The 20,100-nt window shown below is 39.8% G+C and overlaps 1 protein-coding gene across 1 annotated transcript in view; it reads right to left on the reverse strand.

The window, feature by feature from the left end:
* Nucleotides 1-20,100, reverse strand: part of LOC126195803 (cadherin-related tumor suppressor-like) — a gene marked incomplete at its 5' end in the record, with an annotated part of 496,439 nt that overhangs the window by 51,418 nt on the left and 424,921 nt on the right. The window contains 2 exons of the mRNA XM_049934438.1: nucleotides 12,462-12,955; nucleotides 16,128-16,389. Coding sequence (XP_049790395.1) covers nucleotides 12,462-12,955; nucleotides 16,128-16,389 — 756 coding nt within the window. The remainder of the gene's footprint in view (nucleotides 1-12,461; nucleotides 12,956-16,127; nucleotides 16,390-20,100) is intronic.

The raw sequence follows: 20,100 nt of genomic DNA on the forward strand, positions 1-20,100 counted from the left end.
GTAGATTGCACCAGGTAGGAGCACAGGCAAATGAGCAACTTGCGGGGCTACCAAGCTTGTCCTTCCTCCTCCAAACCATTGTTGCACTGTATGGAGACCTCACCAGATGGGACTGACAGAAGATGTCAAAAAACTTTTAACAGCATGGCTCATTTTGTGTCATCAGGAAATACAGTAATATATGAGGTCTTTCTAAGAAGTATATGATCTTTGATTTTCCCGTGCATTAGAGATGATAGTGCAGTGCCACCGTACACAGTAAAGGAAGAGACCTTTATGCACATGTGTGAATTTTGTTCCCGCCTTCCAGCACATCAGTCACTGCCTGTCAGTCGCTGAGTGAAGTGCTACAGAATGTGTTCGTCGGATTACCGATTCTCTGAAGATGACTGAACGTGTTGAGCAAAGATACTGTGTCAAATTTTGTCAAAAGCTTGGTGATTCTCAAAGCGAAACAATTCGTTAGATTCAGCAAGTGTTTGGAGAAGATGCAATGGGTGTAACACAGATTAAGGAGTGGTTCAACCGATTCAAAAATGGCTGCACATCAGCAGAGAATCACCAGTGTTCTGGCACGCCCCAAACTGCTCGGGGTGCAGCTGTTGTTGACAGGGTGCAAAATTTGGTAGCGGCAGATCGTCGTTTGACTGTGGAGGAGATTGCCTAATAGGTTGGAGTGAGTAAAGATTCTGTACATGCAATTTTGCATGATGATCTGAAGATGCACCGAGTGGCTGCGAAATTTGTGGCCAAGACCTCTGTTTTGACGTTGCACAGGACATTCTGGACACCACTAACACTGATCGTGGGTTTCTGAACACCGTGATAACTGGAGATGTGTCATTGGTGTACGGGTACGGCCGAGAAACAAAAAGACAGTCATCGCAATGGAAGCATACAGAGTCTACAAGGCCGAAGAAAGTGCGGCAGGTGCAAAGCAAAATCAAGTTGATACTGACTGTCTTCTTTGATGCCTGTGGAATTGCACATCACGAATATGCACCAGAAGGACAAACAGTGACAAAGGAGTACTATCAGGATTTTCTCCGGCGACTCCGTGATGCAGTTCGGCGCAAAAGACCAGACATGTGGACGGCAAAAAACTGGCAACTGCATCACGACAACACCCCCGCACATTCATCCCACTTGATCCAAAATTTCTTGGCCAAATGTGGAATTACAGCTATTCGGCAACCTCCCTACTTCCAGACTCCTTGTGACTTCTGGTTGTTTCCAAAATTGAAGACGCCTCTGAAAGGATCCCATTTTGAGAGTAGAGAAGAGATAATGTGCAACACGACGACGGAGCTGAACACCATTTCAAAAGAAGACTTCCAGAGGTGTTTCCAGCAGTGAAAGGGTTGGTGGGCTAAGTGTGTGCAAGCACAAAGGGCCTACTTTGAAGGGGATTAGGGTCCCAACCCCGTCAGGTATTCGAAATATTTTTTCTGGCCAAAGGTTGGATACTTTTTAGTCAAGCCTCGTATGATGCAATGGCATAATGAATGAATACAGGGACAAAGGCAGAAATTACTTATGCTTTAATAATGCTGGATATGTTGTTCAGTTCTTTAATAGAATGAGGGAGGTCATTCCAGAGTCAGGTTCTCGACACTTAAAGGGACTTCAAGAAAGCAGCTGAGAGATGGAATGGGGCAGAAAAGACTTTGCTCTCATGGAAATGAGTGTTTCTGCTGTATTTTTCATACCAGAGCAATCAGGATGAGGAGAGAATGAGGGGCAGTGTACATTGATATGGAAATAGAAGAGACACAATGTATGGAAATCTCTGCGCTTGTCTGCACTTACCTGGATAGGTGTGTATATGATGATGAATATGGTCAAAGAGTTGAACATCACAGATACAGGGTGAATCAGGAGGAATGTCACATAATTTGTGAGGTGATTCTACATGTGAAAATAAACCAAAAAAGTCCTATGAATGTGTGTCCGTTTTATGATTGTTCTGGAACTGGAGCAAATTGAAGACTAAACACATCAATGAATGAATATGAAGATAAGTGTGAATACTATTTACTGAAATGCTGTGTAAATGCTGTAGTGGACAGAATAATGGTGAGACAGATGACTGATCATCCTACAAGAGGACCACCCACCTTGATGCACTCGTCAATGCATTGGAGAGTATATTGCGTTGCACTTAGAACATTATCTCAGTGGGCTTTAATATGGGCAACAGCATCGGTGAAGCGAGTGACAAGTTCTTCATGTATATCCACCTTCGTAACTTACATATCCCCCTTTAACCAGCCCCATGAACAGAAGTCTAATGGGGTTAGGTTATAACCTGGCTGGTCAGTTAGTGGGTTCGGCGTGGCCAATCCACTGTTGAGGAAATGTGTTATACAGACACTGGGATACTTGTCTGGTATAGTGAATTGGTGATCCACCACGTTGCCTGTACATTTGCCATTGTTGCTCAAATGTCACATCTTCTGAAAGTGCAGGTAAGTCTTCTATCAGCAAATGTGCATATGGTGTGGGTGTCATGTGATTTGGCAGAAACTCAAGCCCTATCACCAGGTCATCAATCCTAACACACTAGATGTTCACTGAGAACCTAACTTGGAATCTTGTTTCCCTAGTGTTAGAACTATTAGAACTATGGGTGTTCATGACACCATTGCGTGTAAATGTAGCGCATGATGTCTCTGTGTGCAGCCAACCATTAACAAAATCGTTGTCCACTTACTGAGTCACGTGGATGCGATGTTGCACGGGTTGCACATGGAGTGGCTACAAGCATTCAGAATGCGGATAATACACCATGTACTGGCGGTGGGACTCTGTTGTACCATTGCAATAATGTCATCCGTTTCCTCAACAGACTGGACAGCCTCATGTTCTGATGTTACGTGTACACTGGGTAGTGTTCCAGAGTCATGTAACATTTGAAAAAACCCTGGGAAATTCCCTCACATAGGGAGTTCATCGATCTCTGGTATTCAGTCACACCCGCATGGGCACTGCCATTGCAGTACCCCTATGCAAAGAAAATTTATGCAAATTCTGCATGGGTCACATTATGCAGCATGTTGGTATTCACAGAAACAATGCACATCGAACTTGCTCAACTGAACAAAACTCAGGCACGACACCAACATGGTCTCACAACCGCTCACTGCTCCAACCCTGAGCATGTTTGCAGCTGTTGCCTCGGTGTGACATCACAGTGCTACCATCTGTTGGAGAATTCCCACACCTCTTGTAGGAGGTGCAACATTCCTCCTGAATCACTTTGTATATCGAATGCAGGCATTCATCAACAGTTCCAGGCATCATGTGTTATCCGGATAACAACCTTGCAGGATGTTGTTGTTGTTGTGGTCTTCAGTCCTGAGACTGGTTTGATGCAGCTCTCCATGCTACCCTATCCTGTGCAAGTTTCTTCATCTCCCAGTACTTACTGCAACCTACATCCTTCTGAATCTGCTTAGTGTATTCATCTCTTGGTCTCCCTCTATGATTTTACCCTCCACGATGCCCTCCAATGCTAAATTTGTGATCACTTGATGCTACCAACCAGTCCCTTCTTCTTGTCAAGTTGTGCCACAAACTCCTCTTCTCCCCAATTCTGTTCAATACCTCCTCATTAGTTATGTGATCTACCCATCTAATCTTCAGCATTCTTCTGTAGCACCACATTTTGAAACCTTCTATTCTCTTCTTGTCCAAACTATTTATCGTCCATGTTTCACTTCCATACATGGCTACACTCCATACAAATACTTTCAGAAACGACTTCCTGACACTTACATCTATACTCGATGTCAACAAATTTCTCTTCTTTGTCCTATACATGCATCTGTAGCTTGCAGGATAACATCTCCATAATCAACAATTGTAAGTATAAGCATTTGTACAAATTTCTTTTTCAGATATAAAGGGAATTTTTTTTTTATATTTTTGGAGGGTATGGAAGGTGCTGATGCTATCTTGCGCACTGCAATTGTGGTCAACCCAGGAAACCTTTTCATCTATTATTACTTTTAGGCTCCTTGCCAAGGAAGAGAAATTGATGTTTGTCCCACTTAATATTAAAGATGGTCAGGATTCCCAAAATTTTGGGGTAGTGAGATTAGATGGTTAACCAGGACCACCTGTGTTTGGGATGACCATATATTACGTGCCGATTTTGATAGCACAAAAAGCTCAATAGAAATTCTCGACAACTGTCTTTAAGTTTATCGATTTTGCACTTGGATATTATTGAAGGTCATCTATGTATGTATTTACAGTAGGACAAAACTGACAACATATCATTGACACACAAGGCAACAACAAAAGGACCTAACAGTGAGCCCTGGGGCATCTAATACTTCCTGTCTATATTGTGACCTTATGGAGCCAGACATGATGCAATGCTGGTGAGACATTCTCCTCCTCCTTCTTCTTCTATTCTTCTGCCTTTGTCATGCATGTGTGCAGGGTTGGCATGGTTATTAACTGATTTTCTTGCCACACTTAATTAAAGGGTTGGATCGAAGCCCTTCCTGCTGCTGCTCCATGATGAACATGCCGTTTCCCCAGGTCCCACTTGGGTTCTCCTACAGTATTATGAACATCTGTATGCATCCTGAGCCACCAAACTCTTACTGCTATGACAAGTTACTCCCATGCTTCGGTGAATAAAAGAGTTTCGAGTATTTATCGTACAACATATGGGCCTCCATGTGTGCTATCACTTGCAAAAAAATCCATTTAGATATCTTGAAATGTTTTTGAGATGTGATGATTGTTAAGACCACGAAGCACAATGCACAAGCATGTGAATGGGCTCATTGTGCACACTGTCTGTCAGGTATGAAACCTAATAATTTCAGTGCCATCATTTGCAAAAAAACTCATTTCAGTACCTTGAATCCTTTATGAAGTTTGATGACCATGATTTTCAGTGCACAAGGACAAGAATGGTTGTGTGTGACAGATATGTATCGAAACAAGATATGATTTATGCTCTCAATTTTAAGAGAAATTTATATAGCTTATCTGCATTTCATTCAACACAATGTAAGTACTAAAACCGACTTTACACGAAGTTTACGCAATGCGTTTCTACCTCTGCCAAATCTTTAAAATTGTGTGCAACGTTTTACTTATTCTGGTGCACTGCAGTATGTATGATGTATAACAAAATGAAATTCAGTTTTTATTGAGTGAAGATAACAGGATGTCACACGTGAAAAAATCAAATTTTTTCACCAAACAGTTTTCAAAAACTACATTGGTAAGTGTTTCAATGGGCTGTAAAGCTGTGTCTCAGCGCAGGCACCAGCATTTGACAAACAGTACAGAGATAACAAAAGCCGCCCTCAACACGAAATGCAGAGAGCACATCTGTAGCAGCGAAAAGGTTAGCAGGTCACGACAGTAGGATAGATAATTCAACAACTAAGTAGCCTCTAACTAGAGTACTGAGTAACAGAATCAGCACACAAACAACTGAGATGGCCATTTCTAAAGCTGAGGCATACACCTCAGCAGGCGACAGCAAACTAAAATGGCCGTCCTTTTGAAACAGAGAGTCAGACTCGCCCAGCGATGAGAATCAGAACATATTGCTGCACAGGTGCACATTACTTTGTGCGATCTCTATGAAAGTGCTGACTGGCGATGTTGCTGGATTACATGAATTGGATTTGGAGAGACTGAATTATAGGCTTTTGACTGAAAGCAAAAATTGTTTTATGTGTATCAAAAACAAACTATAATACACTTTCTCAAATCCGGGAAAAGGCTAACAAAATAAAGACAGGAATTTCAAATAAAATATGGTATGAAAAGTTAGCACATGAAAATGTCACTTAGAGAGTGAAAAAAAAAGGCCACACACACACACACACACACACACACACACACACACACACACACCTACATCTCATCCAACAAACATGACATATACTGAATATACTCTCATAAAACTACATATGATTTATGCTCTCAAAACGCCTGTTTGCAGCTAGGGTGTCGGTTTAATTATCTTTTCACTCTCATATAACTCAAGTCAACTTGTGTGGAATGAATCTCACGTCCTTAAGAAAGTTATTTTTTGTTGTTTGAAGATGACTGTTCCCATCTTTTCTGAAGATAAGAGATGAACTGTTTGTAAATTAGAAACATTCATGAAAAATAGTTGAAAATCAGTTCGAGGAGAAAGTCAAATGTTTAAAGTCAAACAATGGGACCACAAGCCAGAATTCTTACATTAAATGACTTACAGACAAATTTGAAGTTTTTTACATGTGTGTGGAACCAGAATGAGAATCTGTGCCCTGAAGAAATAAAATATGCAGTCTTTACACTAAAACATGCAGGAATGAGTTCAATAAAAGGAAGAAGCCTGGCTGAACTGAGACTTGGTTGTACAATGGAGCTTACTAATTTGAGATATTTGGGGTGTGGTTCAAATGGCTCTGAGCACTATGGGACTTAACATCTATGGCCATCAGTCCCCTAGAACTTAGAACTACTTAAACCTAACTAACCTAAGGACATCACACAACACCCAGCCATCACGAGGCAGAGAAAATCCCTGACCCCGCCGGGAATCGAACCCGGGAACCCGGGCGTGGGAAGCGAGAACGCTACTGCACGACCACGAGATGCGGGCATTTGGGGTGTGATTGCTATGTTTTAACTGAACATCAAAACCATATAAAGACTAAAAAGAAATAAAAGAAAACTTTTCAGGTATGATTTGTATTCCTGCTGATGAAGTATACACTGTTGTCTCTGATAACTTCATTTTTTATTAAAAAATCTAAGATAAAGAGGATATATCAAAGTCAAGACTTTCATAAGAGGCACCAAGAATGAAATCAGGAAGTATGATGATTTCCTCAATGGTACCACTGAAACTATGTGACTGATAAAATTGGATGCCTATGAGACTCGCATACTATGAAATTGATCTTGTGCAACTCAGTAATGTCTCAAAGTCTGGCATGTCAGAAGTTGAAGGCAAAGTCAAAAACTGGTACAAAGAAATATCTGATGCATTCGAATCTTAAATAAAATTGAAAACCTTGAGTCCTATAAAACTCCCAAAGAATGGAAAACATTTAACTTGTCACTGAGTATTGTGTCAGCAAGACGAAAATTATAAAGCAAGACAAGATGCAATGGGTTTCAAGGAACTGAAATGGATAGAGTATTCAGAAACTTTTGGCGCTGTGGCATTTTCTGAAATAATTAGACTGCTTAATAATCTTGCAGCCACAAATGAAAATAACAGCTTTTGATGTTAAGTTAGCATTATTATAAAGTGATCTGCAAGAAGAGACTCAGGCAAATCATTCTGACAGATTAAATGATGGTGTAAACAAAATTTGTAAGCCAAAGAAGAGTTTGTCTGGCCTGTCAGATGCAATGATGGTGCAAATAAAGTTTGTACAGCAGAGTAGAGTTTGTATGCCCTAAAACAAGCTCCACAGAAATGGAATGAGAAATTCTCGAATTTTCTGATGACATTGGGATTTGAAAAACTGATGATGACCTTCACACCTAATTTAATGAAGACAAAAACATCATCATAGCACTGCTTGTTGATGACGTGCTAGTTATTTGAAGTTTTGAACGAGTTGAACTGTTAGACTGAAATTACATTTGATAGGATATTTCAGAATCTAATGCCATATCTTAGCATGGAAGCTAAAATAAGTTCACGGGGATTTTTTTTTTTAAATCAAAACAAGCAGAGAAAATCCTATGACCTTTTAAATTTGACAGTTGAAATCTATTAGCTACACATACAGAATGTAGAATAGTGACAAATAAGGAAAATTTTGTGAGCACTCTCTCACTGGAGACAACAGAACCCTATTGAGAAATACAGGGAATATATTTGTACCTCACAATATTATCTTGCTCGGATACCAGTTTCGCTGTTATGTAAGCAGATATTGTAAAACCAATGGTGAGTCACTGGATAATGATGAAATGTATTTTTCAGTACCTAAAAGGATCTATGAACATCTGATATGTTCACTGACAGAGGCTTTACACTAATTGCCTGTGCTGATTCTGACTGTGGAGGTGATATCTCCTCCAATGTTCAACCAGCGGAATTCTCCTCTCATGGGGCAGACCCACTGTTTTGTATGCTCAAATGCAATGCCTTATGGCTATTTTGACAGCTGAAGCAGAGTACCGAGCTGCTCTCTCTTTCATTGACAATACATGTTGTGTAAAACTCTTTGAAGAAGAACTTCAAAATTAAGGCCTGAATCAACTGGCAAAGCTGTGTATTGACAATAAGCTCCCATATGTATGTTGAAAATACTTAACTATGCATGAACAACACAAGGTAAGGAGAATATTAATAATGGATTCAAGTTCATTCAACAAAACATTGGAAAGATTTTCAAACCAAAATGTAATGAGAATTCAAATCAAACTGCTGATATATTGACTAAACCATTGACTCATAATATTATGAAAAGGATGCAATGCTACTCACCATATACTGGAGATGTTGAGTCGCAGACAGGCACAACAAAAAGGCTTCTAAACAAGTAAGATTTTGGCCAAAATGCCTTCTTTTGAAGAAGACAACACACACACACACACACACACACACACACACAGACACATATTCATGCAAACGCAACTTACTCACAAATGGCCACTGTCTGTGGCTGCCGAGGCCAGACTGCGAGCAACTACACATGATGGGAGAAGCAATCTGGGCAGTGGGGCTAAGGTGGAGGCTGGGGCAGGGGAAGGGATAACAAGGTAGAAGTAGAGGATGGTAAAGTCCTGCTTGTGGGAGCATACAAGGATGGGGTGGGGAGAGGGTAGGGCAGCTAGGTGCAGTCTGGAGGTTAGATGGAGAGGCGAAGGGGACGAAAACAGTAAAATGACTGTGGCTGCATTGGTGGAATAGACAGGTGTGTAGTGAACATGACCACCATTCAGGACTGGAACAACTGAATTACATACTCTGCCAGAGTTTCAACTTTTCTAAATTGCAAAAGTGGCTTCCTGCAATGTATTCTATGTTCCCGTAACACTCTGGCCTCAACCTTTGTCCTTCACCCACCTATCCCCTTCCCTGTTCCCACTCCAGCACTACACAGTCTCCTGTTCCACCAATGCACCCACTGTCATTTTACTCTCTTCTTTTTTTGCTCCCTCCTCCATCCCCTTGCACTCCGTCTAACATCCTGACGGGACCTAGTTGTCCTGTCCTCTCCCCACTTCATTCCTGTATGCTCCCACAAGCAACACTTTACTGTCCCTCACCCCTACCCTGCTATTCCTCCCCCCTCCCATCTTGCCCCAGCCTCCTCCTTACCTCCACCACACAGACTACTTCTCCCACCATGCACAGTTGATAGTTGTTCTCAGTTTAGTCTCAGCAGCTAGAGACAGTAGTCATATGTGTGTCTGTTTTGTCTACTTCTGAAGGAGGCTTTCTCGGTATAAGCTTACTTTTCTAGCAGTCTTCTTGTTGCGTCTGTCTGCAACTCAATATCTCTACTGTATGGCGAGTAGTATCCTTTTCATCATATTCTCACTATTATTTCATCATTTAATTTTGTTGTTGACTCATAATCCACAAGTAAGATTGATCTTCTCAACCTTCTCTGACAGTTGCTGGAATCATCTGAGTACGATCTCACAGCCCAGATGACTGAAACTGTTAGTTACAATGTGTACCACAATTTGCAGCTAACTGCAAACTGTTCCCGTAATGGCTTCTGTGCAGCCTCTTCAGTGCACATGAACGAGGTCCCCAGGAATATGCACTGAGTAGATCATGATGATCATTCCATTTTCTTGCTGCCATGTCCCCCCATGTTCACCATGTGATACATTCCAATCCATTTGACTTTACTTCTTCTTGACATGGCTAACAGCAGGTAACACTGGCTCATCAGTTTTAGAACGAGGCAGAACTTGAAACCTGTTTGTGAGGGGGATGGAACTGGAAAGAAACGTATAAACAGGAAAGGATAGTACTTGAGGTACTTTTAGTATCTCCCGTATGTGACTCTTGTAACAGTAGCTTTGCATCACTTGATGGCAGTCAGGACAGTTTCCAACTGTTTACAAACAGCAACTAGCACACCTCATGCTTGCTAAGTCTTCACAGTGGGTCTGCTATGTGACTGGTGCAAATATTCTTTTAAATAGAAAATAAATAACTTGAACTTCACTGATTCTCTTTTAATCTCATAGTCTGTTTATAACGCAAAAAGGATTTGGAGTCATTTCATGTGGTGTTGTGGACGTGAGCATGTGCACTTGCAATTTGGTTGACAGCCTGCTGCAACCTGAGAAGTTAATAATTAACATAATTTAGATGTGCTCAAAGGTACATCTAAAGACATCTCCTGAAGTCTCGGAATTGATCATAAAAGTTATAAAATCATCTTTGCAGTCTGAGGCTATTTTAGCTATTGTTATTATAAGAAATAGGTGTGCTGCCATCAACCCACTACAATGGGTATTTGAGATTAGAAGTTCCCTTTAAGAATGGATGCTACAATACCTAAGAGAATGGTTTGTGTTCTACGAAAAGAACAACCTGGGATAAAATTTTGTGACTGCCTGAAGCTTATTGATTAATTTGTTTTCTCAAGCGTATATTAACTAACAGAAGATACCCATAACAACCTCAAAAAATAGCAAAAATTAATGACGAATGCATACAATGTGAACTGCTGTTGAAGAGGAAAACAAACTGGAACATGACATGGCAGTAATAATATAGAGAGAATGCAATATTATATCACAGCAATCAACTTCATAAGAGCTGCTTACGGCATTATTGTAAACTTTCAAACATTTTCTTAGAAAAAAATTATCAACAAGCACAAAAAGGTGGAAATTTTGCAGTAATCCCTAAACATCTACATCGAAATTAAGGGGAAATCAATTTCTGAACAAGACATTGCCGCCTAAATTTGTAGAATACACAACTGAGCTCAGAAACAATGATTTCTTAAGAAACACATCACGCAGAACAATAATAAACATCTAAAACTTCTAATGGCTATATTACTAAACTCACATACATGCAATGAAATTAGGGGGAATGTTTTTCTAAAAGTGGATATTATAACCAAAACTATTTTGAGAGCATAAATGTAGTTTTACAAATGATGATATAGTACGACTTTTGTCCTCTATTCATAAATATAAAAAAATGCACAATATAAAATGACACACAAATGTTTTGGTACACTACCTCCATTACTTTTCATAATGGTGGCGGATGATATAATGACAAGTGGCAAGAGAAATTGGAAACAGAATGGCAGCAATCATTTTTGCTGACAAATCGTTTTATATTTGTGAACAATGAAGATGTCTGGGATGAAGTTGTGTAAGAACATGGCCTAAAATTTAATGCAAAGATGTTTGAGATGGTCATAACAAAAAGATAGACCTGCAGATGAAGTTTCTGAGAAGTCAGATAGGTGCAACTAAAATGGAAAAATATGAGAAATAAAATGGTTAGGGAGACAACACTTGAGGAACTGCTTAAAGAGAAGTAAAGAAAAGAAGACTAATATTGTAAGGGCAATTGAAGAGAACGGAGGAAATGATTATAACTAGCAAGAAGCAGATGATGATGGAGGGCAAGGGCCATGGGACAAATAGCTGCAAGAACTGGATGGGAGCATCCAGAAGAAAAGAGAAGATTGGGCCAGAGTAGCGAGAAAGAGGGGGGAGGTAGTGGGAAGAACACAAGGAGGGAAAGGCTTGTGTTCCAAGCAGATTCTGCCACATGTGGATAACTGTTCCAGAGGATTATGATGAAGAACTTTGATATAATTATGGAAGATAGAGAGGAAATGACACAGACTGAATGTTTAATTTGTATGTGAAATATTAGAGTTTAGAATTTCAAAATGAATTTATCTGACACACTTGGTATTGCTTACACACAAAGGGAAAGGCAGCAGCCAGCTTATGTAATTGGAACTCCAGGTAGGAATAAAAACACTGTAGGATAAGATAGAGCGCTACTTACTGTAACGACAACCACCCAAACTGCAGGAGTTGGTGGTCATGTGTGTGTGAGGTGTGCTTGCTCGTGTGAGTGAATGGTGTGTGTTTCTCTTTTTTCAACGAAGGCTGTGGCTGGAAGTTTACGATAAGTGTCTTTTAATTCTGCCTGTCTGCTAATTAGCATGTTATCTTTACTGTAAGTAGCAACCTATCTTTTCCTACACTGTTTATAGTCAACTTACACAGGCAGGTAAACATGTCAGGTGCATGGATTTTTGCACATAGGTGATCAAATTACACTTTCTATGCAAGTCCACCAAAACTGAACACTATATCACCAGTTATTCCCTTAAAAACAGTAAAAGTTGTGGAGCACTAACAAAGTATATCTTCCACTTGAAACAGCTAACAATGTACCATGAAAGACATTATCAAAAGAACATGCATCTTCTTACGAGACACTAAAATTGTAAGCTCACCTTGTATTTCTTGGCAATAAGCTCAGGTCCGACGAGGTGATGTGGCCTAAGCACTTCACCCGTTTCACCAAGAAAGGCAGCAGTTTCTGCTGCAGACAATCCACGTCCACCTAGCACACCACATCCACCACCACTGCCATCGTTACCCCCTCCTCCGGGTCCACCACCTCCTGATACTAACGTTGCACCGCCATTCTGTTTGCCCACAATGCCGCCACCACTCACACCGCCACCTTTCTCCTTTTTCTGGCGCCGAAGCCGGAACACGACAAAGCTGACGAGAATAGCGACGAGCAGTACAACGAAGAATACGATGACGAGCGTGATGCCGATGCTGAGTGGGTCGGGAGTGGCGGTGGTGGCGAGGCCGGCAGGCCCCGTGCAGCCGGGCGTGACGGCACCATGCCACACAACATCAGGCAGGATGCTCCCTGAGCCGTTAAGTGGCTGCAACTCGTCGTTGATGGTGAAGTTGGCCAGGCAACCCTCAAAATCTGTGGAGCAGGAACAAACATTTATTTAGATAAATTCATTTATTTAGATAAATTCACTCTTCCTGTATACTGAAAATGTTTGATATTTTTACATAATCATCCTTAGACTTAATTTTGAGAGTAAATATTTCTGGCCACAGCAGACACTGAATAGTATTGCAAGCTATGACAGAAAACCACATCAGACTCTATGGGTGAAGAAAAAACTTGAAAAAAACTTATCTACAGTTTGTATAATATTTTATCACTGGTAAGTTTCTGTTATGAATAAACATCATCAGTAAAGGTCTTGTGTTTTACATTTTTTTCTCTCACATGATAAATGTAAACACAAGCATAAAATAGCCACTAAAGTGCACACCAGTAAAAAATTATTCTAAAAGATTATTTATCTCAAAGGAGTTAGCAATTCAAGGCTGGGAATTGTTGTAAACAGAAAAAAGTAGATGCATAAGTGTCAAAGTTACCTACATTGTTTGGACCATTTTAGCATAATGTACTGAAAAATATGTACCTCATTAAACAAAATAAGACACATATGAGAAAGTAAAGCAGTCTGATTTATTATAAGACAAGAAATTTGAGTCAAACGAAAATAGAGATCAGTGGTTTGATACGCGGTGATTCACAAAAAGGCAAATTTTCAAATGGGTTGTTTATTCAGTTTTAAAGTGAAGTTAACAAAACTTCCAAAATAGGCATAACATCTATAAAAAATAAAGTGGTAAGGACAATGACGTTTTTCCTCATACAATGTCAAAGAGAGACCACACCAATTAAAAATCAGCATGGCTTGATCAAGTTCCTGTGTTTTTGGTGAGCAAATGTCCATGCACCATATCATAAAACTAAAGTGAGAATGCTTAAAGACTCATAATGTGCAATTTCAAATAAATAAAAATGATGTGCTGGTACCACAAATATACATGACTAATCATACTTTAAACAAAGCAATATGTGTACATTCCCTTAATCTCCAGCTAGGTAACAAGATAAAATGGGTAAACAATGGGTAAGCAAAATTGATGCTTTGCGCTTGTGTTCTCTTGCCTTCAAAAATCAGGTTGTGGGCTTGTTGTGCATCCTTTCACTTCTTGTTGTCTTAAAGAACTACCTTCTATTGGAATTTAGTTCAAGTAACCACAGTGCTTATCAAAACAAGGAAGCATAAATCTGCAGATAACCAAACATCTTGTACAGGCCTCTTCAATGATATTAGAATTCTTATACTTATTTCTCAGTGCTTTTACTCCTTAACAATCTTTGTCGATAACCAGTTCAAACTGCAGTTTAGCCCACCAGCACAAAGACAGAAGAATCATTTCCACTTACTTTGCCTCCCCACCTACAGTTCTGAGTGAGTTACTCTACTCCGGTGCAAGGGTATTCGACGAGTCCTTTTATCTACAATTTCTATCAATTCAAAAGAATTAAAAAATTGCACATTATTAGCCACTCCTTCCAAAGATCTGTGTAAAAATCTGCATAGACAGTTTTTGGTCAAAATTAAGGGCAAGTTCATTTTGAGAGGACCACCAAATAACTGATGAAAAACTCTCGGACTAATATATAACGACATGAAAAATATTGTTAACAATATCAGCCATTGCATTTTCTCCAAGAGGATTAATCATAATACTTTTGTCATCTGCCACAGGTGTGGTAGTTTCCAATGGCATAAATTTTGAAAAATAATGCTCTGCATTTCAGTTCAATGTTCTGCAACTGCCACATTCCTTGATGGGAAACACATCCTTCACTCTCATAATCCTCGTGGCTCTAATCTCTCGCAAGCCCCATACCCTGTCACCTCAGTCCCCCTCATCCTGTTCCCACTCACCGTCCCAGTTCACTGCTGCCACATGCAGCCACATTCCAGCCCAGTTCCCTTGCTGCTTCCTGCTCCCAGCCCTTCCTGCTCCCTTTCTCTGTTCATTCACCACAGTTCAGTTGCAGTGACAAAACAACATAGTCATCCACAATAATGCAGACACGTTTATTTGCGTGTTTTGTACTTGTGCCCTATGAAGAAGGGCTCTGGGCAAAAGCTCAGCAACGTTTTCAGTCCTGTTTATGTGCGTATCTACTGTTCAGTGCCACAACAGTGTTGTGAGTGTTTACCTTTACTCCTTCCATTGTTTGTATTTCACTCAGAGCTTTCCAGTATTGTATTAAGTGCAACAGTTGTTGCATTTTTTGGCACAGTATTTGATGCTAAACTAATATGCAGCCATTCTTCCTATTTAAATGTAACACGTAATGTTAATTTACATTGAGAATCATCAACCAGTCACTGCACCAGGTGCTAATGATCTTTTCTGTGCCAAATGATGGAAAAGTCTCTGTACCCCTGGAAACAGTATAATTAATTGTAACTCAAGCTCACATTAATTATTACAGACACACAATGTGGGACATTAGAATTGTCAGCTGTTGACGATTGCTCTACAAAGAGTCACAACTGAAAGATCATCTGTATTCTGCCAAGTAACTTTGTATAACTCCTGCTAGGCATTTGCAGACTAAATCAAATGATACACCCATATCTCACTTGCTGTACTACATTCAGTTTGCCTGTTTTCCACACAAATTTGATGGGTCTCCCGGTAAGGAGACATAACAGTAAACCTATAAAACAATACTGAATATGAAACATCGTGGCAGATTAAAATCTTTTTGTAGACCATGGTATTACTCAAAACTACACCTTTTTTAGGCAATGTTTTTACTGACTGAGCAATTTGGGTAAGTCTCATGAACTGCCATCTCAGTTTCAATTCTGCCAGTCACTCTCTCCCACTTCCAAACCTCACTGCAGTTTCCCGCATACCCAGCAGGAGTAGCACTATACTTAGCCACAGCCTAGGGGATGGTTGACAGAAAGAATCTGTCACTCTGCAGTGCATCGTGCACTATTTTGACACTATCTGGCCCATTAAAAAGATTAAGGATTTAATTTTTGTTGTAATCTGCCAATTGCATCAAAAATTTACCACAACAGCATTTTGCAGGAAATACACCTTGTAAACAAGACAGTTTCAAAAATTTCAGAGTGTCACACCCTCATGGAGATATACTGTAAATATAAGTGAATAAGAGACAGTTTTCTGCACAAATAATCTCAACATAAAATAATACAAATTATTCACATACTGTGAAACAGAGAACCGACCTGGGGCTCCGGGCAGCAGGTGTGGCGGTGCACCGCCTAACGAGAGTGCAGTCAGATCGGGGTCCAGGAAGTCGTGCACCCCGGCCGCGTCCAGCTCGTCGCCTGCCCGCGCCCCATCCAGTTGCAGTGAGAGCGCGCGCCGCTGTGCGCACAGCCGCACGTGGTGCCATGCGCCATCCGACAGCAAAGACCCTGCGGCACTCGTGTTCACAGCCGGCGCACCTCCCAGCCGGGATATGTACACCAGCTGCCCACCACGCAACTGCCCGGGACAAGAATTAAATTAATAACCTACTGTCTCCCTCTGTGGAGCACATTTGACTGTGATGGATGTGCTCCCGGTGACTCAGGGTTGGAAATATGTAGCATCACAGCAGACTTATGTATTCATTTTTAAGGTAATGCTCATGCAGCTCTTTCCCAGAAATATATTACTGGAAATTTCTATTAATAATACCACAAAACCTTTTTAAACAAATATGAACAGTAATAAATTTTAAATGTGATAAGTATCTTGAGATCATGTGAGACACATTGGGATAGTGTTCAGTTGTTTCTATATCTTAGATAACTTGGCAACAGTAAACAAGATTAGAGATTGACAATTATGTCTAGTTACTGTGAATGTTTATTCTGCCAGACAACTGAAATGCACAATGATTAATACAATGCAGAAAACTTTAATTCTAAATTACGTCATTACAGGAATTGTATAAAAACAAATGCACAAAAAGTAAAGTAATCTCTCTATATCTCACACACCCTCAGGCACGTGGCCATTAAATCCAAGCAACAGACAAAATCTAAACAAGAAATGTAAGGTATATTTCTACCACAGTGTGTTACACAATGGAAAAAGTATCAGGTCAGCAACATCTAGTACTGGAGGGAATTTTCTTCAGAATATATTCTGCAGAGGCTGTGTTTTAGTTGAAACCCAGATATGTAAATCTGACTTATTACTTGCAATTGGTTATTGTGTAAATAGTGAAAGTGACACACACTGCTCTAATATGGTAAACATGTAGACAGTGATTACTAACTCAGCTGCACTTGCTCCCTACTGGAATCTTGGCTCTAACATGGCTAGAGATAATTGTTTGCTAAACAGCGTACTTAGCATTACCAAGTGAAAGGGAAACACTGAGGATTTATCAATCATTATATAATATAGGTTTGCTGTGTATCAGGCTATTCATAAGAAACTCTGCCATTTCCTAGAGGTTATGGCATTTTCAATGCTGTTTGCCAGCCGAGACTGCTGGGAATCTTTACAGAACAGAGCCAAAAAAGTGTCCACCAGTTTTTTTCTGCCCCTACAGGCTTTATCACACTGCAGAAAAGAATTGGACATGGCTGTAGTGACCTTACCAACATCTGTCCTTAATTCCCATATGGTCATTTCCCCTCCCTTGCTGCACAAATTGTTGTATACTGTAGAGAGACATTTCATATGTGAATGGAAATGCAATACACGATGCTATGAATTTTGCCACCCAGCTGCCATGGCTGCAGGGTGCCACAAATCCCGCCTGCAGTGAAACACAGTAAAGAGCAATCGTTGTCTGAAGAACCAGCACTAAACACAATTATGTACAGGAGATCATCCACAGTATAGTAAAAAACAATTATGAACAGATTTTGAATAAGTCCACAGCAATATGACCATGTAGTGCATAGGAAAAATTTCAGATATTTGAAGTAGGACAATGCGCACTTGTTACAAAAACTGGAGGTTGTGCACATCAAGGATGCTCGATACAATTTAGAATATATGCACGATAGTTGCCTACTACATTATGCATGTGACATAGATTACAGTGATTTCAAGGGAAGCAATGGATGGTTGCATAACTTGAGATTATGCTAGAGAATTGAAGGACATAACGTAACGAAATGTCAAACAGAGCATCAACTTGACGATGCACAGCAAACTCTGGAATAGGCCCAAAAATTTGTGGATGAGAACAAACTTATCCCACTGTTCAGTAGGGATTTGTTTTCACCTCTGTACAATCGGGGTTTGAAGAGAAAACACACATGAAAGGAAGGAAACCATAGGTACCAAGAAAGTTGTATCTAGATCAACTAACATCAATGCCTTAATGCATTCGTATACAATTATACCGACTGTTAATCTGGATGATAAATTGGATGGCAATTTATTTATTGCACAGTGAGAAGTAGGACATGCTGTGCTCCCTACAGTTCTTTCAAGCCTGCATCCTCTTGGAAGCGCAGTAGCAATTATTTACATCACAGCAAGTAAGAGTAGAAAAATGGGCATAAGATAAATACAGCTATGGTATGAGCACTGCATCTGGTCAATAGCTGGTCAAAATAACTTGCTTTTGCTTGATTCCTGGTCTTCAGGTAAAAATTTAGAGCAAACTATTCCTTCTGAGAAGTGTGTTGTCTCAATGGTGTGAACCTTTGTGATCACTGTGGCACAATATTTGTTTTTAAGTGTTCATGGTACAAGTTAATGGTCTGTCTTGCATATTTTTGAATGCTGATGATGTGCATTTTGTGAAATTTAATACATACACCCCGGATAAGGTTGATCCCTGCACCTCCTGGACACTCATTTTCTGTCGCCCTCCTAATGCACAGGCTAAGTCATGAGCAGCTAATATTTTTCCTGTCGTAACTGTTAAAACAACACTTCCAAATGAACTAAAGACTGAACTTGCGATCTTGCACTCAAAGGGTTCCTTGTAAGCTATCTGCAAGTTATCCACATCCACTAAGCAACTCTAGTGTGGTCAATTGCATGTCAACTGCATTCATATCACAGCAGTTTTTCAGAGATGCTACCCTCAGAACTAACAGGTAGTTTTATATTTTCATGACAGGAGTCTAGACAAGTGTCAAAGAAGAATATCCCACAATTTGGAAATTGAAGTTTGTGTGTGGAATAAGTGGCGAAAAGGAAAAGCTACAGTTTGAAGCAAGTTCAGGTGAACAGTGGCAGTGGGCAAAAAATGTAGAGATTTAACACATTTTCTCTGAGTTTGACATGAACAAGAACTGTAGTAAAAGCTGTGTAAAGCCATAAAGAACTGAAAATATGCAAATGGCAGCAGCAGTGAACTGAGAAACTTACCTGAGAAGAATAAAGAGAGGTAAGAAATTTTGTAAACTATGTCAGAGTGTAACTATTTTAGAGTAAGTGTTAAAGGTTTCAGAACTGAAATACGTTTGAAGATTGATAAAATGAAATTCTGGGTACAGACTTAAAAATGACTGATACTACCAGTTTCAGGAGCAGTGGCTGATAAACTTCATAAATATTACCGAGGCATGCAAGCACCTAACTTTCGAAAGTGATGCTATGGTGGATGAGTAAGAGTCCAGTTTTATGAGTTAAGTGACACTGCACTTTTTGCAAGCAAAATGGACATTAGGAAAGTATTGCAAAACACTGCCATCCAAACAGAAAGCATACACCTACAGCTACACATACTTGTGTTGGTAGAGTAACATCTTAAAATGACCACATTCAGCAGATAAGGATATTTTACTGGATATTACATATGATAAGCAGAATATAAAAAGCGTGACAAGCTGCACTGGAGAACTGTCAGCAATTTTAATGAATAAATAAATAAATAAATTGCACACACACACAACATCCTTAAAGAATCAAATTCCCATGTGTAATATAACTTCAAAACATCTTTACTTTACAAATGAGTTAATGTGTTAAATACTTGCCTTTAACCATGTACACAAGAAAAAGTGCAGAGAGGGTTTAAAATTATGCTTAAAGTTCATTGGAAGTAACTAAGCACTATCATTACGAAACAATAACTGAATATAAAATGGATAGTTTGCGTTCAATTTTAAGCAAAAGCTAGTTTTTCATGTGACGCTCAAGTTTTACAGCATGAACAGTGAAAATGTAGTAAATGATAAACTTTGTTCCTTTCATTATTTTGTGGGGAGTGTCAGCAAGAAAAAGTTTGAATAG

This window comes from Schistocerca nitens, chromosome 7, assembly GCF_023898315.1.
Source record: "Schistocerca nitens isolate TAMUIC-IGC-003100 chromosome 7, iqSchNite1.1, whole genome shotgun sequence".
NCBI classification, from domain to species: Eukaryota; Metazoa; Arthropoda; class Insecta; order Orthoptera; family Acrididae; genus Schistocerca; species Schistocerca nitens.